The 24,227-nt window shown below is 35.7% G+C and overlaps 1 protein-coding gene across 1 annotated transcript in view; it reads right to left on the bottom strand.

Moving 5' to 3' along the window:
• The window catches only part of LOC146145381 (titin-like), a 132,331-nt gene that overhangs the window by 16,071 nt on the left and 92,033 nt on the right, over window positions 1-24,227 (bottom strand). The window contains exons 109-139 of the mRNA XM_083390546.1: window positions 23,686-23,871; window positions 23,124-23,194; window positions 22,656-22,884; window positions 22,306-22,383; window positions 21,478-21,660; window positions 20,868-20,945; window positions 20,333-20,524; window positions 19,964-20,041; window positions 19,412-19,612; window positions 18,965-19,042; window positions 18,112-18,303; window positions 17,146-17,223; window positions 16,524-16,718; window positions 16,008-16,085; window positions 14,026-14,217; window positions 13,186-13,263; window positions 12,723-12,917; window positions 9,650-9,727; window positions 9,135-9,326; window positions 8,361-8,438; window positions 8,016-8,201; window positions 7,724-7,801; window positions 6,240-6,428; window positions 6,071-6,148; window positions 5,145-5,324; window positions 4,037-4,114; window positions 3,224-3,415; window positions 2,757-2,834; window positions 1,982-2,191; window positions 1,333-1,492; window positions 535-665 (exon numbers count right to left, since the gene is read on the bottom strand). Of these exons, the coding sequence (XP_083246672.1) occupies window positions 535-665; window positions 1,333-1,492; window positions 1,982-2,191; window positions 2,757-2,834; window positions 3,224-3,415; window positions 4,037-4,114; window positions 5,145-5,324; window positions 6,071-6,148; window positions 6,240-6,428; window positions 7,724-7,801; window positions 8,016-8,201; window positions 8,361-8,438; window positions 9,135-9,326; window positions 9,650-9,727; window positions 12,723-12,917; window positions 13,186-13,263; window positions 14,026-14,217; window positions 16,008-16,085; window positions 16,524-16,718; window positions 17,146-17,223; window positions 18,112-18,303; window positions 18,965-19,042; window positions 19,412-19,612; window positions 19,964-20,041; window positions 20,333-20,524; window positions 20,868-20,945; window positions 21,478-21,660; window positions 22,306-22,383; window positions 22,656-22,884; window positions 23,124-23,194; window positions 23,686-23,871 (4,290 nt within the window). The remainder of the gene's footprint in view (window positions 1-534; window positions 666-1,332; window positions 1,493-1,981; window positions 2,192-2,756; window positions 2,835-3,223; window positions 3,416-4,036; window positions 4,115-5,144; window positions 5,325-6,070; window positions 6,149-6,239; window positions 6,429-7,723; window positions 7,802-8,015; window positions 8,202-8,360; window positions 8,439-9,134; window positions 9,327-9,649; window positions 9,728-12,722; window positions 12,918-13,185; window positions 13,264-14,025; window positions 14,218-16,007; window positions 16,086-16,523; window positions 16,719-17,145; window positions 17,224-18,111; window positions 18,304-18,964; window positions 19,043-19,411; window positions 19,613-19,963; window positions 20,042-20,332; window positions 20,525-20,867; window positions 20,946-21,477; window positions 21,661-22,305; window positions 22,384-22,655; window positions 22,885-23,123; window positions 23,195-23,685; window positions 23,872-24,227) is intronic.

The raw sequence follows: 24,227 nt of genomic DNA on the forward strand, positions 1-24,227 counted from the left end.
AATCATAAAAAAATTAAAAAAAATCTATGTTGAATCGCATATCGTAGCTTAAATTGATATCGGATCGGCACCGATACCAGCTTAATATCGGACGAGTACCGATACTATCAATTGGCATCGGGTATCGATATTATCGGACACCCCTAGTCACAACTAATAATCCTACGTAATATTTACAAGTTTTCGAGAAGTAAAGCGATAATTAACTGTCGATCAAAAATGTCTGAGCTGTTTTTACTTGTTTGTTTTTTTAACTTTAAGAGCTTTTGTCCATTAAACGTTGGTAAGGCCATTTGCTTCATTTGTTTATTATTACCACTAAAAATAACTTCATTCCTTGCTTTTCAAAATGTAAAAGTTATAACCCGCTCAATACAGAACAAGATGCTATGTTTTGGGCTACTGGTCAAATACCGGTGTTTTTGTTAAACCTAAAAACGACAAATCAATCGTTTTGGATTCCATAAAGACACGCCCTTTTATATAAACCTGACTGTTTGCGTATGTGCAAATTATGAAGGTTTGCTTTCTTACTTGTTAGTACTTTCAACGCTGGCGAGCTTTCTTCGGTCTGCTCTCCATCTGCGCCGATCGCTTTTAACGTGACACTGTACTCGGTGTCAGGACGTAGATTTGAAAGACGAAGTCGCGTGTTCTTTTCACCCCTGTCGAATAATTATAATAGTTAAAGAAGCTTTTGTGGTGTTTTCTCATAATTTTTAGATAAATTGTTTGCTAGTTTACAGGCCCTAAAAACTAGCAACGCTTGTTGCCATACTATATCTTGTTTTAAAAAATGTTGAAGAAAAAATAGAGAAATTAACATATTTCAAATTCGAAAATACATATAGATACGATTTTATGACAGTTAAAATGCACAATGCACATATTTATAATACCTCAATTATACTTTTAATGCTTGTTTAGCAAACTTCTTCTAAAGGAGATTACCATTATTGAAAATAACTTTGTTTTTAGTCGGATCAAGCTGAAAAAGATATCTTTACCTAACGATCTAAAAAGCTTCAAACAGCAGACACAGTCTGAGATAACAGACCAAAAATAAACTTATGAGGAACACACAATACGACCTAAAAAGCAACAAAACCTAAAGCAGAAAATCTATAAAACCATAGGATTAAAACCATAATAAAGCCAAATACGCAGTAGTATCCACAACAGAATAAGAACTCACTCGTCTGAATAAGACCTAACCCTGTCAGGATAAGTTCAAATTCACCGATATAATTTCTAAATGAAACTGTGTTTAATTCCGACGTTAATGTTGTTCTTGCTTCGGTCTTATGGCTCGAGTCCTAACTTATGGCTTACCTAGCAATGCGTTCCAGTAGTTGGCCACTCCATCTTAAGACCAGAGAATATGCGACAGAGTTTGGAATCACGGGCCAGTTTGCCACCATACTGACCTGGGTCACGTTACTGACCCGTACAAGGGGCACCAAGGATTCGGGAAGGACCGGCTTTAGCGTTACTGCAAAATAAAGTGCGATTTTGACAAGATAAACGCCTGTAAGGTATTGAAATCTGGAAGTGGAGTTTTTAAGGCCTTTCGGCTTTCGTGCCAATTAAGGTTCAAAAGTGTCATTCTTACTATGCGCGAGATAAACACTATTTTGTTTTCTTTATTTTACCAAAAATATTTGTTTTTCCTGTTAGTAACGTTGAATTAAAATGGAACATATTAGGGTATTTTAGATGTTATTTCCACAAGTCCCGCTGCGTTGAGTCGTAAATTCAGGCTAAATTGGCCATTTAATTAGTCTTAGACAAATGCCGAAATTACAAAATAGTTAGAAATATCGATTTTAATCGGCTGTTATCTCACACCATTAGATGTATTCTAAAATATGCACTCTCTGTAAAATTTAAACCCCAATACGTTTCCTAGGTTTAAAACCGTGCCTAAACAATCGAGTCTAAACCTAATCAGGCTAGCGAGCGACTAGATGACGTCACTCACGGGTCTGCTGCGTCACAGATTCGCTCCTGGCGCTCTCCAGGCCGTCGAGGTTTCTTGCGGTCACTTCAAAAGTGTAGTTGACCCCGGCCTTAAGGTCACCCACAACCACAGAGGGTCGCTCGAGGTTGGCGATTTTTCGTTCCGCCTGAGCGCTCGCCTTTCGCATGTCACCGCCCACGCTGGTGACGTAGACGCTGTACGTCACGGCCCCTGGGTCACAAAATGACGTTAAAATAAAAGTTTTAACAATGGGCCATGCAAATAGTAGAACTTGATTAGGAATAGCCAGTGTTGTAAAGAAGTCATTTCAAAATGACTTATGTCCCAGTCAAGTCATTTAAAAACAGTGACTTAAGTCAAGTCATTGACTTAAGTCATTACAACAGTGGACAAAGCAGTTAAAATGTCTGCCATAACAAATTACAAACAGCAAGATGGCCTAACGCTGCTCCTAAATAAATTATGTTCAATATTACTCTTTCACATACAACGGTTAATTTTTTTGGTATATTTGAAATCAATTATAAACCTTGAGGGTTTTACTTAACCCCGTTGTCAATTGTTTATTTTCGATACTTGCTAAAAAACATGGCGTGAATAGGTCTATTGTTTTACTACACCAGGTATGACCAAATAAGAAAAAAAATGATGTAGTAACAAGTAAATTTTGATTCTTCAGGCCCCTGAATTTTAACTCATTTAAACTCAGGCCCCTGAATTGAGCTCTGAACAAAGAAAATGTAATTTTTTCAAGTACAGGAGAAATATCACATACCTCTGACTGTATCCCAAGACAGGCCAATGGCTGTTTGGTTGATCCTTTCGGCTTCAAGATTTTGGGGTGCGTCAGTTCCTGTTGATACGGAGCAATATAAAACGCAACTTTTAAACTTTTTTTTAAATAAGATATTATTAGATTTGTTTAGCTAGATTGACGAGATTTAAAAAAAAACAACAAGTTTTTAAAATTAAAAATTAATAAGTTTTACAGCTTTACTTTTTTAAATTAGTGAAAACGAATTCGCCCAGGTTTACCAAACCAAGCTTAGTTTAACCTCAAATGGTCTTGATATCAATGTTGATCGCAACGTTACAGATATTTTTTAAAAAAGCTCGTTTTCGTTTAATCGATTATGTTTAATATCATTCCCGATCGACCAAAGTATAAAAATAGCCATCGCATGACATTTCATTGCTTTATTTTCTTCTTAAATTAAAAATTCAATTTGAAGCATATCTTACTTGTTCTGACGGCAAGAGCCTCCGTCGATCTGCCGCGAATGTCGTCCACCGTCAATGACGTCACGGTGACCTCATACTCGGTGGCGGACCGGAGTTTGTCGACCGTGACCGATGACGACAGCACGGTGACCAATCGGGTTGCAGCACCCGGGAGGGAGGGACGCGATAATTCGACCACGTACGAGTCAGCACCTTACACAAAAAGTGACCATTTGATTAAGGTGATTTCCAAATTTCGGCAAAATATTAACTTAAATTTCGCACGATTTTATTGTTCAGAGAAATTGACACGCAAAACCGTTACAATCCGCATTTTTTAGATTTTTTTGCACTCAAACAAACCTTTCTCACTTCTTAATGTCTGCCAAACGAATTCAAGAGTATTTGATTACGACAGGGGTTCTTAACCTTTTTTGTATGTTGTACCCTCTTAACAAAAATGAATATCAAATTTACCCCCAAAATATAAAGTGGTGCTCATTTAATAAAAAACAAAAGTAACACATTACATCAGTTATACTCAGTGAAACGGCTGGGCTTGCTTTTTGGCAACGAGTTGTTCAATATCTGGTATAGTGGTAGATAATGCACAATGAAGATCAGATTCAACATGTAAAGTCAGTTTCGTGCTTTAGATTTGATAGTAAGCAATGCAGAGAAGCCGCTTCACAAAAATTACTTGAAAAAAACGAAACCAAATATTCAGTTTCAGCAGAATATAATATTTCAAACGAAAAGAAATTGACGTGCATGGGCAAAACGGTTCAATCCGCAATGTTTTAATTTCTTTTGCAGTTAAAAAGCGTTTCTAACCTCTTGCTGTCTGCCAAACGAATTGAAGAGAATTGGCTCCGATTCGAGATACGACCACGTCAGTGGCTGGAAGTGGGGCTGCAAAAGTTAAAATGATGGAAATTTAAATCTAGTTGAAAGCAAAGAGATTTTAAAAGGCAGGTAATTAACTACGAGTGACCAAGCAACTTATTCAAGTATTTTGAGCCCGGAAAAGAATATTTTGGGCCCTGAATAAAGATAAACGGCTTATAAAAACTGGAACTGTGTGCTCTGCAACAGAAACTAAAATCACATTGTAATTTAAGAGACTGACCATAACGTATTGCACATTACAAACCCTAATAGGTGGAAATGGTTTGTTTTTTGTTAAAAAAAATTAATAATAAACGCTACAAAAATGTTTTACCACCATGATGAAAACATGTTAAACGAACACCTTTTGAGATTTACTTAACTAAATGGTTAATGAGGTAAATTTGGTAAGGTAAAGATCGTTCAAATGTGGACAAATTTAAAAGTAAAATCTTAGGACCAAGTTTACATCAGCCAACTACTCCCAAGCACACTTGAACAATTAGCTTTTTTTCGCTTTTTAAAATTAGAGTATAATTAAAATTAGAGCATTTTAGTTTTTCTAAATTAGATTAGAATTAGAATTTTATCGTTTTGAGTTTTTCTCAAATTATATTACAATTAGAATAACCGAATTCCTAAAAAAACAACTTTCAACTAGAATCACATTTAATTTTTTACATTCAATTTGATTTAATCGCAAATTATTCTTATAAGAACGTGAATGGCAAATATGTGTGTGCTGATTTTTGTGCCGTCTTATGCTTTTTAGACTGTAAAAATTATATACAAGTCGTTTCAAGCAAAGAGTTTTAATTTAAATTCTGTGTTTTAACTGAGAGACTAGAAATGCCGTTGGACAAAGTAGCATTTTTGGAAAAATTCGAATTAGATTACAACTAGAATTAGAGCACACAAGCAATTCACAAATTAGATTAGAATTAGAATTAGCCGCATTTTGCTCTAATTTAATGAAATAAAAAAACTAGGATTATCTAGTTTTTCAAGTCTACTCCCAATATATCCATATAACTACAATATACGTAAATCCAACCTGTTCGTTGCGTTACGATGGCCGTGGCACTCTCGGTGCCTTGTGTATTGACGGATTTTAGTAGGCAAGTGTAGAGGGTCCCGGGTTCGAGTCCCTCCACAAGCAAACCGTTTTCTTCCACGCTTCGCGAGATAACTTCGGCCGCGCCTCGTCGCACGATAATGTCGTATCGTACAGACCCTTTAAAGCAGTAGGGATATTAGTTTTTCCCTTCGTTGAGTTCAGCAGGCTTTGTTTATAAGATTTTAGTTGTTATCTGCTAAATGCCGCACGGACCAAGAAGTGAAAGACAATTCATGCAGGGCTTTAGTTATTATGCCGCTTTAAAAAGTAGGTTATTTTACAGTTAAACATTGAATGAACACACATTTTAAGTTTTTTTAGTATGATATTATCTATACCAGGAAAAATTCTTACAGGTTTTTTGTAATGCAAAAAAGGTATTTAGACTTTGTGATCTTCTTGTGTAAATTATTCAAAGAATCGCCTAAAATATATTTTTCGACAAGTGGCAGCATCGACACAGCTCAGACGTATAGCTTGGTTACTATGCTGTTGCTGCCAGGCATGGTATATACTGAAAATAAGTTCTTCCGGTAGCTTTTTGTTTGTCCGACGTTTAGGCTACCTTTATCCAGTCCAGGATGCCTTCACCAGGGAACGTAACAACACCAAGCAAAGTAAAACGATCCAAAAAAGAGATAAAACGTCGCTAAACAACGTTTAAAATAAAAAGCGATGAGACGCGCTCTCAGTTGTTATCTTTTAACACCATAGACAACGGACAAACCGAAATGTCGGACAAACAAATAAATACCAAAAGAACTTATTTTCTGTGTATAGCTATGCTATTTGTTTAGGCGACCGAATATTTTAAAGTCTCAAGTCAATACACAAATGCTGTAAAAAATCCTTTAACTATATACCTTTGGTTCCTTCCCAGTTAAGAGCGAAGGAAGCGGCTTCGATCCGCGTAATCCTGATGTTCCTCGGCGGCAGCGGCGCTGTAAAAACGCGTTTAAGCAGTTCATGGTTAGCAAAAACGCCACTGGGTGGGTCCCCAGAAAAAATAAAATAAACAAAAACACGTCGTACCGGTTACCACGCTAACTTCGTCGCTCCACGTGTCGCTTTGGCGCCCTTTTCGATCGACGGAGGCCACTCGTAGACGGTATCTGGTGCCGGCGATCAATCCAACCACTTCCTGTTCGTTTGTGAGCACGGGGAGACGAAACGAGGCGCCCGCTATGTCCGGGAACACTTGAACCACGTAAGACGACGCTCCTGTACAACGCATATACCAGTGTTGTAATGACTATTTTTAAGAAATATGCTGTTACTGCCAGGCAGAACGTGGTTCGTTGTTGTTTTTCTTTCTTTTATTGTTTGTCTGGTGTATATTATATACATATGTTTTCGCCATAGTTGCAATTATATTGCCCTGAGGACGACTGCCCGAATAGGTCGTCGGAACGTTGGCACTTTAAAAAAAAATTGCCGGAAGAATCATTTTACAATTGACTTTTTTCAAATGACTTGACTTGACTTAAGTCATTGTGTGAAAAAGCTGGGTTAAATTGAGTGTTTTCATTAAATATTTTTTTAAAAACTTGGATTATTATTTGTCTCAATTGTTGCACCTGAAACAATTCGCTGACTTTAATTGCGGTTTGGTTGTTTTTAGTTGAGTAGTAGCTCAAAATCGGACGAGTTTACCAATTTGAATAGTTAAACGTTTAATTTTGTATTTCAATGACATGACTTGAAGATGACTTGTCCTTATAATGACTTGACTGTGACTTGATTCGGGTGGCTGATGACTTGGACTGGGACTTGACAAAAATCTTGTGTTGGACTTAAGTCATTTCAAAATAACTTGCCCTGGTCAACTATAGGTTAGTCCAAATTCGCAAATAGGTTGTGTGCCGGAGGCGATACCCGATGCCAAGTGACAGTATTTCCTTCGATACTAGGGTGTTATCGGGGCCAATCTGATAGGAAATTGATATCGAAATTTCAGCATTTTGTATCTTAAAACATAAATTTATTAAATAATAGTAGCCTGTTCGGTTAACAACTAAATGTAACTAAGATAATAACAGCAACGAAAATTGTAACAATGTGACCTATAAATTCCGCATAACGTGATTTGGATCGCGAAACTTTGCCCAAAATATGGGGCATCGGTATGGGATTAAAATGTATCGAACATCAGTGATTGGTACATTTAAACGACATTTTGTGCAAATTCTTAAATAAGTTTACCTGGTGCCTTATAATTTAGACATACAAATTTCAACCGTAATGCTCGATTTACAATTTTCAACTAGACTTATATGGCTACCAGCCAAGATAGACTTCAGTTGTTTAGGTTACCAAATTAAGTAAAACATTTCATTTTCGCTATTAAGTTTTCAAACAAGATGCACGGCTGGTGTAGTAACCATAACTATTAGTTATTTAAACTATCTGGATAGAAAAGGTAGAATACTTCCAAATATTGTTGGTATAAGTTACGAAATACAAGCTCCGTCGCCAAATATAAATGGTTCAAAAACAATATAAGAAACAAATATTACCTGTCACAGACTCCCACTCCAGTTTTATGTAGGAGGTTGATAGTTCTGTCACCGGCTTGATTCTTGGGGCGCCAATTTCTAAAAAAGAACATTTAAGTTTGCACCCGAAATGTAAATGTAAGAATGTAATGTAAGAAGAATGTAAGTTCATCTATTTTAATAGTTTTTATTTCGTTTAGCTGCTTTTTACGATATGTGTAATATCGCTTTTACACGATTAGTACAAAAGTGTTATGCACATGAACTCAAATGTTTCATGTGAAACCGTGATTGTTTCATGGTGAAAGCTTACTGGTTCTTTCAGCGAAAATCGTCGTCTCGTCGCTCATCTGCCCATCACGGCTCACGGATCTCACCGTGAAGTCGTACTCGGTGTCTGGCGTGAGCGAGCGTATCACAATCATGGGCTCGTTCACGGTCACGTCGCGATATTGGGATCGTCGTGAGATTTTGTATTTTACGACGTACGATTTGGCACCTGTTGAAAAAAGTGTTGGAATATATTTTATGCACGAAACCTAGTTTATGTAAAAGTAATAAAAAGAGCAACTAATCACTCTTTAAACATTTCTAAATTATTGCTCATGGCCATTTAACGTAGCCTAAGTAATAGAAGTTTCGAGTGCAATAAGGTTACCGTTCACTCTTTTCCATGATATGCCGATGGAGGTGGTCGTTACGTCATCGATAACCACGTTTTCTGGCACTTCAGGAGCTGAAACAGCGAAAAAGCGACAATTTATTGGTTTTCAGTTTGTATAGCAATGAAAACTTTCACAAGTCGAAAAGAACAACAATGAGGCTTTTTAAATGATAAATAGTTGCTTAATAGGGTAGTCTTGCAGCACTTTGAAACGATAAAAGAATAATGAAAGATAAATAGCAATGTATTGGAAGGCGAAGATAAAATAATTTAAAATGACGTAACGTGTGCGTTTAAAACTCCTTTAGCCTTTTACAATCGTTCGTTGCTAGTCTGGTCCTATTTGTAGTGACAGAGTTCCAAGGGGCAATTTGAAATTTGACAGCGGCACGTATTTTAGTGGGGAGCGAAATATTGCTGCAAGTTATAAGCAAAGCCGCTCTCTGTTATTTACTACAACTGCATAAAGTAGATTACCAATAATAATGTTGTACTAATATGGCGGCTGAAAAGTTGTGATTTTAAAGAGGTTATGCAGTGCAATGTCTTCGTATATTTACAAATTTACAGGTGGTAGGTGCTTTTCTTAGGGTGTAATGGAGTTTGAACAGCGGTTAAAGGGGTCCCCCGGATAAAATGGTTGGAATCCAATGCTTGAAAACATTGATTCCTTATTTAACACACCGGCCCCCGTTTTGCTTTTTTCCGAAACCAAGAAGGGACCCATTGCTTTAGACTTAGATTGAGCTAAATTTCTTCTGAAATCACCTGTTTGCTGCGTCAGGACGGCGAATAGTGACTCGTCAATTCTGCCCTCGTCTCCGATCGAGCGCACTTTAAATGTATAGCCCTCGCCCGGAATGAGATTTTCAAACGTGGCCACGTTCTCCGTTTGCGTGCGAGTCGACATTATTGCGTCACTGTTACCCTTTGTGACGTCGACGCGGTACGAACTTGCTCCTGAAAACAAATTGACAACACAAAACTCAGATAGTATATTGGAATCCTAGCAAAGCAAAACAGCATTTATTCACTATTAAGTTTTTTTTGTAATATTTAAAAGGTTCGAGTTATTTGAAAATGTAAAATTAAAACTTTGCAATTCAATTGTTAGAACAAAAAAGAACATTTGTTTGGTCATTTAATTATTTGATTTTATATGACGGAACCTACAGCAGACTATTTTCTATTTTTTCCGGTGAATATTTAAGTTAATATTACCTAATACGCATTTTTAGAAATTATAGAAGCAACAAATAAAAAAACAGACCACGCAAACTTACCAATCGCTTTTGTCCATCGTAATGAAATCGATAGGGAAGTCACGGAGGTTGCTTGCAAGTTGTCCGGTGCCACCGGTACTAACAACACAAAAAATATAAAGGGAAGTCGAAATAAATTTAACAAAGGTTATTATTTACAAGGGGACACGAGTACCAGACACTGTTTCTAGCCCTTAACCAGTTGTCGCGTGAGCAAAAATCAGTAAGACAACAAACGAGGCCAAGTTTTGATCACGCTTAAAGCAGACTAAAAAAACTAGAATGTTTTGCTTTCTAAATAAAATCAGAGCTTTTTAGTTTTCCTAGGTTGGTAATCCTAAAAACATAGTTAAACTAAAACCTAAATTCGCAATCAATTTTGATAAATGGCGTTTTTTCTTCGCAATGTGTATATCTAAGCTTAGCAAACCAAGATTGACACTTTTCAGGCCAAATAAGTTCATTGCATGGCTAAAAATTTGTTCTGATTTGAAAATGCCTAGAAGCAAAGTAGCATTTTTGGTCAAAATAGAAATTAGATTGGCGCTAAAATTGGACCATACAAGCAATTCACAAATTAAATTAGAATTAAATTTAGAAGCAATTAAACTGCCAATATGTCAAAAAGCATTTTTCATTTAAATAAACATAGTAGGCTTCGACTATATATGCGTTACGGGATTTAAAAACTATAATTAATGGCTATGATACATCGACTTCAATAAGGTTAAGAAGTATATTCATAGAATAAACTGTCTTGTGAGAGAGCTTACCTTTTGCCGCTACACATTTAGTTAAATTGAGGTAGTTAAATTTTATTTTACATTCAAAAATGTATAGTTAACAAATTTGTTATAATCATACCTGTCTGCTCCTCTATGACACGAGATGGTTCGCTCATAATACCGACACGTCCGACTGTCTTCACCGTGAATGTGTACCGGACCCCCGACTCAAGACCCTCAATGCTCGACGCCGTTTGTGACGTAGTCAATTGTCCAGTGACGACATCGCTTCCGGTTTGCAGCGCCCATTCGACAAGATAGGAAGAAGCCCCTGATGTAAAAAATGTAACAATTTTGTTTGGTTTGTGAAAAATAAAACTCCCATGATAACAAAGCGTTACGCACCCGTTACGTCATTCCAGGACAAAGCAATTGATGTTGTAGTGACGTCATCCACGTTAATGACATCAGGAGGAACCGGAACTAAATGTTGATAAAACATGAGTTTAGAAAAAAACTACAACAGGCAAAATTAGGATTAAGTAAGTCTGTTATGTTATTTTTCTATAATTATTCCAAGAGATCGACCGATATCACTTTTTTGGACCCCGCGATTTTTTACAATTTTTGCCGGTACCGATTTTTTTTTATATACCTGGGAAATGTTCAAAACTTGAATTAATTGAAAAATAAATTCCGAATAACGTTTTAGTTTCTATACCTCTATTAATTATTAAACTGTTATTTTGCATATTAACTTAGCGTGATGCTAAAACCCACATTTATTTTATCAAAAAATGGCTAAGTTGTTTGTTGTGCAGGAAAAATTATATCATACTGTCGGACTAAAATATCGGCCAAAGTATCGGCCCACATTTACCGATACCGATATATCGCTAAAAGCCAAATATCGGCCGATATTATCGGTAAACCGATATCTCTAATTATTGCTTTCAGTCAAAAATTTTCTAAATTAAAAAAAAAATCAATCCTCTTGCGATGCTAAATGACCTTATACCTGTTTGGTGCGACACTTTGGTGTAATAGGAATCATTCACCAGCCTTCCTTCGCCAACCGAAACGACAAAGAAGTCGTAAACCAAGCCGGCGTCGAGATTCACAAATGACGCAAAAGTGTCTGACGTCATCACGTTGCGAATTACGTCGGCGGAATTCTCCAGCGCCACCCTGAGTCGGTACGACGTCGCACCTAAAAGGTCCACATTTAATATCGGCCTAATTTCCAGTATCAGTACTGTAGATTTAGTTTATCATAAGTAAATATCGAGTCAAGTATTTACCCAACTTTAAAATTGCTGGTAAATTAAGTATTTGCCTAACTTTAAAATTGCTAATATATTAAGTATTTGCCTAAATTTGAAATTGCTAATATATTAAGTATTTGCCTAAATTTGAAATTTCTAATTTATTAGATATTTGCCCAAATTTGAAATTGGTAATATATTAAGTATTTGCCTAACTTTGAAGTTGCTAATGAATTAGGTATTTGCCTAACTTTAAAATTGCTGAATAATTAAGTATTTGCCTATCTGTACCATTGCTGATGGTTTAATTACCTTTCGAAGGCGCCCAAGTTAGGCGAACAGAGTCCGTTGTAATTTCAGCAGCAGTTAACGACGATGGAGGCGCCGGAACTTGAAATAAACATAATACAAGCGTTGTTAATGGTTATCGGACAGGTAAATGTACATTATATGTCTTAAAGGTAGAACAAATCTATAAACTTAACTTGATACAATAGAAGCATGGGGTTTAGTTCAATATGTGAACTATGGTGGTCCTGATAAATTTGCAAACTGAAGTGCGATATTGTGCTTGGCATTTATTTCCTATAAACTATCAACTAAACAAACAGACAAACCCACGGAAATCAAAGAATGGATAAATAAAAGTCAACACTCACCTAATCACGCGCAATGGTTTTCAAAATTTTTTAAAAAAGTCATAAAAACGCTAGTTGACAAGTAAAAATGTATAACCTCGTCAACTCTGTGGAAGATGACTATTTAATAATAATTTAATCGACCGATCTATTAACAGGCTTGCAATACATTTTGTGAAACAAATTCAAATATATTCGAAGACTCTTTAGGTTTCCAAAGACCAAAAAGTTGATCCCTCGACGTGATTTGAATGTAATTTGAAAACAAAACAGTATACACAATAAAAATTAGAAGGTTTAAAATTTGTTTAACTACACGGCACTTTTATGACATATATAACTTAAGTCGCACATCAAATAAATTAAACGAGCCTCCTTAACTTTTAGAAAAATAAGGGGTATTTGACAGACATTTCAATATGCAATTCAATTCAAAGACAATCAAAAACTTTGAACAACTTCTTACTTGTTTGGACTTGAACCGCTTCGGAAGCAACGCTTGTAATTAAACCGTGTTTTGCCTTCACAGCAAAACGATAAAACATCCCAGGTGTCAGTCCCGTGACGGCAAATATCTCCTGAGACGTAACGAATGACGTTTGTTCGGTGGACGAGCCCGATTGGTCAATCTCGTCGACGGTGATTTCATAGGAGGTTGCTCCTAATTAGAAGCATTTAAGTTCAATAATAAATCCATTTCTAAAGAAGCAGTCGAAATGCGAACTGACAAACGCAGCATGTGTATCGCGTTGGATAGCAAAAAAGTTATGTATTTGATTTTACATTTTCTTTTAAATTCTTAAAAAATAAAGACTAAGTAGTAACCTTGTGAAGCTGAGGTAGCTAAAATGTACATAGGAACGTATACATTGGAATGTAGTTACACCAAATGTGTTATAGTTATTTTTGTATAAAGTTAACTACCTTACCTATTACGTCATCCCACGACAATGAAACAGAAGTAGATGTGACGTCATTTACTCTTATTCCGGATGGTTGGTCAGTGACTGTAAATGATACATAAAAAATAGTGAATTAAAATTTCCCCAAGTAGACAAGCTATACACTTAACGAAATATTGAACCAAAATATTGAAAACACAATAAAGTTTTTCATTTATAAACAGTATAGAGATACGTAGAATGAACATCAATGCCAATATAGGTAGCATATTTTAAGCGTTTTTATTAAATTTTTATTCATTTAACGACCGATGTTGAAAATGAGTAAAGAATTATTCTAAAAGTTAAAAAAATATATTCTATCCACAACAATTAATTATGTATAATAGACTTTAAAACTTATTCTACGTCTAACTTTATTCTCCAGAATTGTGTTCAACAGTATACATACAGGAATGTCACAAGAAAGATAACAAAACAAATATCTATCACTCAAAAAAGTTGATTCTAACTAAACAAATCCAAAACACATGCTACTCTTTTATCTAATAAAAAAATGCTTGCAATGCAAACGAAATTCAAACGGCTTGACCGGAGGTCGTAAGTTCGAACCTCACTGCAGGCTAATTGTTTTCTTTGACAGATTCGGTGAGTCTGGAATGGCTTTCGGTGTACTAATGTTACGTGAGCCGTAATCGTTGGCCAAAAAGCAACTTCAGAAGGGCTGGATCTCAGTTGTTAACACACAAATGTGTGTGCAATTTGTGCATGTTTCAGTGAAAACAAACAATGCGACTATATTGTTTTCCAACAGGGGCGCTATTCTATTGCAACGATTGTATTGTTTGTTTTTTATATATGTCCAACCTGTCTGCTGCGTAGCAGTTGCGTAGTCGGACAAATTGGTTCGTTCTTCATCGCCGACCGACGAAACGCGAAACTCGTAGAAAACGCCCGACTGCAAGTCGAGTACAGTGGAGATGTTTGTCGGTGCAGTTTGGCTTTCCACCACATCATCAGTGCCTTGGTACACCACGTTGATGGTGTAAACTCGCGCACCTGTTGATAGGGTTATGAAAAGTATTTGCGATCAAGTAAATGATGTTAAACTTAGCAGAGGAATTTTAGTGCTTCCTAAAGTTCTTCAGCTTACTGCACACTATACGGAAAAAAGTTCGCGGCACACTTTAGGTTTACACAAAACTTTTATACCAAAACTTGACAAGCGCGCTTATTGCACGCCACACGACACTAAGTAAATACTATACCAGGGGTTCCCAACCTTTTGTGCTGCTCGTACCCCTTTGTCAGGTCAGAGCGTTCTTTGTACCCCCCAAAAAATTCTGATGGAAATTTTCAAATATATAATGTTTTTATAGCTCATTTAAACGTTAAACGAGTGGCTTTTTGTCGCAGCCCCAATTACTCTTTTCAGAGCTATTGAAGTCCCACTAAGTAAAAGCACTATTAAAAAGTGGCGAATTCGGGATATTGTATTTTAAGGTGAAATATGAAACAGCGCCTTGATGACCAAAACATATCATAATGTAAGACATACAAAAATATACGCGCGAAGCGCGAAATTTTTTTGAATAACATACAGTTTAAGTTGGAAAAAATTAATTATAGTTCGACAAGCTCCCAGGACCACATTACGCACGTCGGCCTTTCCAAGATGAACCAATTTAATAATTCTATGCCACACCAACTTTTAAAATAAAGTGCAATGAATGTATACATATCACGCGGCCCACAACTATACATTATAAGTAGAGCGAATTTTTTTTGACTTTTCAAAAAAAGTCAAAATTTACATGTTAGGTAAAAATTCAAATAAAAATGCACATAAATCGCTTACAAAATAAAAAAAACAACTAAAGTCAGCTTTTTGAAATTGGTCGTTCGGTTATTTTGAAATTTATCTTTCATTTTATCAAAAAAAAAATTAGTTTTGATATAAGTTCAAAGTCATTTTAACCGTATTATATCTTTATTAGAGCAACACACAATATAAAAACGCGTGATTAACGACGCCATAGGTTATTTAAATCAATGTATTTCTAACTTGTCATAATTTTGTCAAAATAAATTATTTTCAGGTCAAAATTTTAATTTTTCAGGTCAAAATTTCCTATTTTTTGGTCAAAAAATACTCGCCCTAATTATAAGTAACACTAACTAAGCTATTCAAAAGTAACTCGAGGTCCACTAAAAATGGCTCTGCGGCCCACAGTTTGCCGACCACTGCGTTAAACGGTTATTTCACACAAAAATCGCTAAATGTCGTAAAATTAAACTGTACAGTGAAATCTGTTTATAAAACTGCTCAGTGGCCCAACGAAGTTCGTACCCCTTGATGTTCAATCTCGCACCCCCAAGGGGTACGAGTACCCCCGGTTGGGAACCCCTGTACTATACGATTGTAATACGTAATTGTAATCAGTTAAACGACGGTAAACATAGCAGAGCAATTTTAGCAAAGATTCGTGTTTCTCAAAGGCTTTCTAAAATATCTACGGTAAGCACTAATAAAATATTTATTTAATTGTTTTTGTAACGGCCATTTGAAAAACACATAACCTAAGATGGACATAAAATAAAACCAAAGACTATATTGAAAAAAAAAGTCTTTCAAACACTTTTCAATACGCAAACAGCAGTCTAAGAATCAGTGATCAAGATGGTCAAAAAAGAAAACACGGCAATTAAAACATGTCCAATTAGAACCATCGTTGAATATATAAGCACTAAACAATAAATTACTCTCATTGAGTTACGCTATGAAAAGACTCGGCAAGCATAGCATCGATAAGAATGTTAATTTCATGTTTTAGAATTAATTCACTTACCGACAGCAGTGGGCCAAGACAACGTCACCGAGTTGATTGTTACGTCATCGACAGTTACCGAGGTTGGTGCCCTAGGGACTGCAGACAAAACAAAATATCAAGTAAAAAATGAAAAAAAAAAAAATCAGAGAAGATAAGTGAGGTATTTTCTTTCCCGATATTTCAACATGTTTTGGTCCAATTTGGTGTGTTTTGTATTCAAATTTGCCCACATAGAGTTGAACGGCTTCTTAAGCGAAATGAATACATGGGAGTCTTAAAGTTAAGTTTTCTTGCATATATACGTTTAGCCAAAACCTTCAGTACAAGTTTATGCAACAGGTGGTAAAAAAATCCACATTTGTTAAAAGTTTGTTTTGATTTCAAATTTGCCCCACAGAACTTTGAATGGTTTCTTAAGCGAAATGAATACCTGTAGTCTAAAACTTAAGTTTTCTTGCATATATTTATTTAGCCAAAATCTCTGGTCAAATTTTATTCAACAAAGTAAAAAAATTAACATTTGCCAAAACGCACTGGTTTGAGCTTGATACATTGGTGAAGTGGTGCTGGTGAGACCTCCGTGACCAACTGCCTTCACGGTGAATCCGTACGTGACACCGGCCATGAGTTCGCTGGCAATTACGTAAGTCTCTGACGACACGAGTTCAGGGTAGACAACATTGTCTTTGAGTCCAATAGTTCGATATTCGATGATGTATTGAACTGCGCCTACATTTTAAAAATATTGGGAATATATTTTAGATACAAAAGAATAATATGGATAGTATTCAACTTAAGCTCACTGAACTTAATTGTGCCTTGAAATAAAACTAAAGATTGCCATACACTCTAGTAAACGGACACTTAAAACTTTATTATCAGTACATGAGACGATAAAAATATTGAAAAAATGCTTTTCTCTAGCCGAATATCTTAAATTCTACCAAAAAATTTCAACATTCACATTTTAAACTCAATAATCACATCAATGTGTTTCCTAGAACCAATATTTAAAATTCAATGGGAGGCTATGTAAAAACAAATACTCGAGTTCCAAAGGAGTTCCGCTTTAACTTTGCCGTGAGCTCCAATGGCAACTATTTACGAATTTGTTAAATTCTTTATATTATTTTGTAAAAATCATCCTTAGAAATACCTGCTGAGTCAATCCACTCCACAGTAAGAGATTCAGATTTGAAGGCGTGGAATTGGATTTGCCTTGGCATACTTGGAACTGAAATATAGAGAATACCTTAAGAAAGCTTTTAAATTATATTAATCAAAGCAGGGGAAGATCCAACTTGTGTTCAAGTTTAAAGGGCTAGTTGAAGGATTAAGTGTTGCATAATGAGCGAGTTATAGCTGTGTTTTGGCGAATGAGATCGTTTCGATAGTTTTGTCGCCAAAACGTGCGTATGTCTGTTTTAAGCCGCTACAAATATGAATCAAGTTAGGGAATTACCCTTGTTCCATAACTCAAAACAATTAACTAACAACCCATTGGTTTCAAAGAATTCAACAAGTCATCGCGAAATACTTGATTAAAAAAGTTTAGACAAGAGTTTCACTGAAAACGAGTTTGGTGAATTTCGCGTTCATTCCCCCCCCCCAAAAAAAAAAAAATTTAAAGGGATTTTTTGCAAATTTTTTTTTAAGTTTATTAATGCCAATTTTCGCTCGGAATCAAAAAGTTTAACAATTTCAGTTGTTTAACATTAATTCAAAATTTTCTTGCGGATAAAATATGCTGACTAAATCGAATTGTTTTATTTATAAGGTTTGTGTTTAGTAAAAGGGGCTTTAATCGATTGCGACTCAAGTTGACAAATTATAAACACACAGTTTGAATAAGTCCTTTTTGCTGTCCGAAAGCCATCGCAGACCACACGAATCTGCCGATCAATGATTTGCTAACCTGTCTTGCTTGCATCATTGATCGACAGATCAGTTGGTTTGCAATGGCGTCCGACCTACCATGATACGCAAACGGTAATAGTAGGTCACAACGCAGCTTAATCCAGAAGGGCTAGATCACAGTTGTTGATCCTACATGTGCGTGTATCTTTTGTTTATTTTTACTGATTTCAAATTGGTTCGAGTTTCCAGCTTTCGAGACGCGTACCTGTTTGTTGACGAACAGTCGCGAATTCAGTGTGGTTTACGCGTTCTTTGTCTCCGATCGAATAGACAAGGAAATTGTAAAACAGTCCGGCCTCCAATCCGCTCACCAGAGCTCCGGTCGACGGGGTTTCCAGACTTTGCACTACAACACCCGAATCGCCGAGGGTTGCGTTGATCAAGTAAGACCTTGCGCCTGGTTAAGTATGTAGATAGGCTTTAGTTTTGTTATTTGGTACGCGTTATTAGCGTTGCGTTGATGACGTAAGACCTTGCGCCTGGATAAATATGTAGTAATAGGCTCTATAGCTTTTTTGATACGCGTTAAACGCTCGCAAAAGTGTCAGACATTAGTTGTTTATGGAGGATTTTAAATGCCCAAATTAGATCGCTATTAAGGACAAATATTTTGAAGATTTTCAATCAGACGGATTTAATTAAAAACATTATATAAAAAATTCTAATAAAAACACTTTTTCAGTAATGACGGATTTAAGGCCTCCGAAAAAACAAAGATTTACACTGACGAGATTTTCTTTTAGTGTGGGCTCTAAAAAAATAACTAAATCTAAAACTGGTATATAAGATCTTGCTGTCGACGATATCGTATCTTTATTTGACCTAGCGAAATTATTACAAACAAAAAACAACGGTTCAGAATGTTGTATCCATTATATTTTTTGAATGTAATATTAAATATCTCTCTAATGTAATATTAAATCCACTTTAGTGTACTATAGCTATTTTTCTTCTAGGTGTCGTTGCCAGATTGTCCTGAGTATTTCGCTCAAAACAACTACTTTTTTTCGACCAACCGACGCGACCACCTGTTTTTTAATACGTTATTTTATCCCTACCTACTGCACTTATCCAAGAAATCTCCACAGAAGTAGTGGCAACGTTGTCGACCTTAAGTTGGGAAGGTGCGATTGGAACTAAAAAACACAAGAATGTTTCGTTTTGCGAAAGTGAGCACATGGTTTAAGATTATTACATTTTCTGAAAAACAAAAAAATATATATATTTGGAAACTTTGTTTTGTTGGAACTTTTGTGTTATTGTCAGTGATTGAAATTATTGGATTACAATAGTTAAAATTATTCTGTTAAAAAAAAAAAAATGTCCCACACGTTTTGTTATATTTTTCCTATTACAGTTTAATAAATCGTTGGCTTTACATCAGTACAAGCAACAAAATGAGATTAAAACTCTTTAATAAACGCTAATTTTATAAGGTTTAACAACAAAATCGCTTTTAGCTAAACTGGTCCAATAATAATAAATATAAAGTGGGAGTATTTCACTTGTTTGTTCCATCACGATGTGAGTTGTCGCGCTCGTGAGTCCATCACGGCCGATCGCTTTCACGAAAACTCCGTAAACCGTCCCGGGTTTCAACTCTCCCACGTGGAATGACGTCATCATTATGTCGAAATTATCTGTCGACCTTATGACGTCATCCGTGCCTTCCAGTTCTTGCAAAGTTACGACGTACAATTCCGCGCCTTGGAAATGTACACTTTGTTTTTAAATTGTTCTGCGGTATAGGTCTTTAATTTTCTGATCATTTTAGGTAGGAACATATTGATCCACGCCTGCCACTTGTAGCATATAAAAACTTGTTTTTACTATTTATACCGGGCCTAGTATTGGACAAGGAAATCTTTGCCTGTGAAAGAATACAAGTAACCCGTGTAGAAAATATTGAATAACAATCCAAGAAAAGTCGTTCCTGTTTACAATGTTGTTAAACCATAAGTTTATCTAAAGCAACGGGAAAAGCCAAACGCAAGTATAACTTTTTAGGTCCGTATAAGAGAACGGCGTCATTGTGTTACAATAGACACTATACTAACCGGTAACAGAGTTCCAAGAAATAGAAATGGTCGTGGACGTGATGTCATCGATTTTAAAGTTTTCTGGCGATGCAGGCACTAAAACGCAATAGTAAGTATAACTATTATTAAAGGCCATTCGTAACGTTTTATTTTAGTGTTTAAGAAACAACGTATAACAGCCTATAGAAGATTAAAATAATTATTTTGAATCAATTTGAACGAAACATGTTGAAAAAAATCTAATTAATAAAAAACATTCGGTTAAGGATAACAGATTATGTAAAGGCTGTCATACGTATGGTCATACGGATTTGATGGATTTGTAATTTAATTGAACAATCTTTTCTGCGAATGTTTTATTTGTTTCGAGTAGATTTCATTAGTTACCAGTTTGTTGCGTCACAGTGGCCGAATTCGCGGCGTCGACGCGATTTTTGTCGCCAACAGAGTATACGTGAAACGTGTAGAAAAGCCCCGCGTCCAGGCGTAAAACGGTCGTAGTTTCGTCGTCGACGTTTATGGTTTGAACGACGCCGTTCACATTGTCGATTGTGACGTTGACAATATAAGACCTGGCACCTGTAAAACCGCAAGCGTTAATGGCCTGGATAGAGGAAAGAGCATCATTTTTCTGGTTTGATGATAATATAAAATGAAAGATTTTATCTAAATTTAAACTGCGCCTGGTTTAAAATATTTCAAACAAACATGTTCAAAAAATACGTTCAAACAGAGCAAAATGATTCAAAAAGGGTACTATGTTATTAGTTTTGGAAATGCGAATCCCGGTTTTTAAAAGGGCAAATGGCTGTAAACATTTCATTTAAATGTTCATCAAAAAATATTTACGTGTAGTTTTGCCGGAATAAGTTCGAGTTTTACCATCGAGTATAACATGACTAATGACTATGCCAGGGTTTACCGGTTGCTGGAGTCCATTTAATGTCAACGCTGTCCGTAGTCACGTCCGTCACTTCCACAAGAGTCGGGGGCAATGGTACTTAAAACAAATTAGTGAAAATCGTTTTGTGCACAGAATGGCATAAAATGTATGACAAATTTAAAAAAAGGTTATATATTTCAAACATAAAGATTAAATCAAGTACATAACTTGGTAAACCAAAACTCAGTTTGCTAGATGTTATGAGATAGATATATTTCGTTCCTAAAAGCTTCATCGGCATTTAAATTCGAATGAATCCTGATGATGCTTTTAGGAGCGAAATATATTTATCATATAACATAAGTTATTTAGTTAGTTTAATCTTTATCATTGATGTGCCACCAGAATCGTTTGTTTTCACGATTCGGATTCAGGCAGAGGTATTCAAAAGAAAATCCTGTTTATATTTCAAACATGTGAGAAACTATACGGTAAATTATTAGAACACACATGTGTAAACTATTAAGGTAAAATATAGCAGGGGAATTACACTTTTTAACCTATAGTACTGTTTTTTTACAGTTAGCATAAATCAACTGAACGCATTTATAAATACTAGACTATAGTTATATTTGTTCAAACGTTTTACCAGTTTGCTCTACTATAGTGTCAGAAGGTCCGCTTGTCAGATTTCCGCCACCGTTTGCTTTAACGGTGAATCTGTACTCGATCCCCGGCGCCAGCCCGTCAGCAACAAATGACGTCATTGAAGTGACGACTGATTTTGTGACGTCACCCGCCCGTGACGTTTCCACCAGGTAGCTACTTGCCCCTGAAGATTGCAAGTAAACGCTTTCTATTAAATAGTGTGACCAACAATTGGGTGAATATTTGGAATAAATTATATTGTCATTTTTTTTGGAAATAAATTATATTGTTTAGTATGGACAAAAACTTTGATTGCTAACTATTTTTATTCTCCGACGTCTAAACTTTCTAATTGCAAACTATTTATATTTTCTTACGGTTTAACTTTATTATTGCGAACTATTCTTATTTTCTTATTGAAAGGTAAAACATACAAGCCAGCATAACCTAAAAAGCATTGGAAAATTTAATGTTGATAAACAGTTAATGATTAACAAAAACGTTTTGACATTAACGGGCAAGTTTAGTTAATATGGCGTCAATAACAGTCCAACTAAACCCGTTGCTTTAATACTTTGAACTTGGACTACCAGTAATAACATGTGATTCATGCTGATTAAATAAACGAATTTTATAACGCATAGGTCGCTCTAGCAAAACTTTCAAATGCCTTTAGAATGTATAGGGTACTATTTTTCGAAATAATCTTTGACTTCAAGAAGTTTAGGTAATCCTAATATAATGTAATGACTTTGTTAACAATAGGGAAACAAATCCGATAAATGTAAATCATTTTGGTAATATGTTTTCTTTAGTTTAGTTTAGTTACCATATACTTGATTCCATGATAACGCTACGAGACTCGAAGTTACTTCGGTAGTAGCAAAATTCTCTGGTGGCCTAGGCACTGAAACAAAAAAATTAGTTACGAACAAGTTTGGGTAAAAATATAGATAAAGTGTGATCGTTAATTGGTGCATGTAACTTTATTTAACAAAAATGTTAAATCAAAATACAAGATGATATCTACATCGATAAATATAACCAATTTGCAACCTTTTTTGGTTTTAATTGACGCCCTCAAAATGGTACCACTGATTTCAACAAATGTTGTACAACCATTTTACTTTGAAAGTAAATTAGTTTTTACCTGCTTTATTTTATTTGAATTAGTTTTACCTGTTTGCTGTGCAACGAAAGCGTTGTCTTTTGCGTTCAGACGATTAAAGGCCCCGACAGAAAACAGGGTGAAATTGTAAACTTGGCCCGGTGTCAAATTGCCTATCGTTACGTCACTGGATGACGTATTCACTCGGTCGAACACCGTATCGGAATTCTCAAGTCTTACAACCATGACGTATCCAATGGCACCTGAGGAAAAAAACGAAACTAGATGGGTGAAAATTTGCTCAACAAAAATAATTTGCGATTATTTAGACAAGGAAACTTTGCAGGAAAGATAAACTTTTTGTTAAGATCTACTCCTTATTCAAAATAGGCTGAAAATAATAAAGAAATCTCTTTATATCACAGTTTTTTCTTATTGCATTTTTTTTTAAGTTTTAGAGCTGTGAACAAATCCAAATCCATCTATAACTGCATTGGCAATGGATTCTGTCAACAACAGAATGTCAACAAACCTCTGACGTCATCCCACTTCAGTTCAATAGATGACGTAGAAACAGAGACGACCCTTGGTGCTCCAGGAAACGAAGGAACTATGCGATACATTTGGAAATCAATTAATGGATGCACTTTAAATGTACCTTCCAATTTAACGTGTTAGTTCAACAGCAAAAAAGTTGTGTTATTAGTTCGAACTCCGTTTTAAGTGTACCTTTTTAGTTATCTATTTACAGTAAGTTTGAAACCACTATTATCGGTTTGCATTTCAACCTTTATCACAACTGTTATATACTATAATTCACATCCTAAAATTCGCTTACAAAGTGAAACTCAGTCGTACAGTGATGAACATGCACGCCATGCCAATACAAAATCTACTATAATTAAAATAAATCACTTACCGAACAACCTACAAATGAAAACATGCCAAGCATGTAGCATGCAGCTTGATAAAAAAAGCATTAAACCTGTAGGGATATACTTAACAATAAAAAAATGGGTTTATTTAATATATAAAGAATTTTTTTTTAAATTGCATAAATAAACACAGTGACTATTCAAATTAGCCAACTGTGTAGATTACCGGTGATTTCTTGTATTTGTTTACTGCTTTCGCTAACTCTCATTTCCTCGCCAATGCTCCTAACGGCAAACCAATAAGCTGTACCACTCGCGAGTGACGTCACGTCTAGCGACGTCACGTTTGTGGACACCGTGTCGGTGACGTCATCGCCGAGTGACGCGTAGTCAATCTCGTACGACGAGGCACCTGGAACATGTAAGGACTGAATCAACTTGAAAAAGCAAAGGCAAAAGAAATAGGAACAACATTCATTCGTACAAAAACAGAGAAGTACATCGTACAATCACTATAATGTTTTATAAGTTTATGATTAGTCTTGTAAGTATTTATAAGTGTAAGTATATTGAATCCGAAAATAGGAGATGAGCTTGCAATTTAACTCGGAACATTTAGCTATCCTGCATCAAACCACGACCTATAGGGTTATCGATATCACAGATCGAACGACATCCCCTCCATATACTCGATAGCAGCTGATGTTTTTTTATTACTCGGACGGTAGCGATTTTGCCAAAAAAATCCCGTTCCAACAAATTTTCTAC

Source organism: Ascidiella aspersa, chromosome 5, assembly GCF_963924565.1.
Source record: "Ascidiella aspersa chromosome 5, kaAscAspe10.2, whole genome shotgun sequence".
Taxonomy (NCBI): Eukaryota; Metazoa; Chordata; class Ascidiacea; order Phlebobranchia; family Ascidiidae; genus Ascidiella; species Ascidiella aspersa.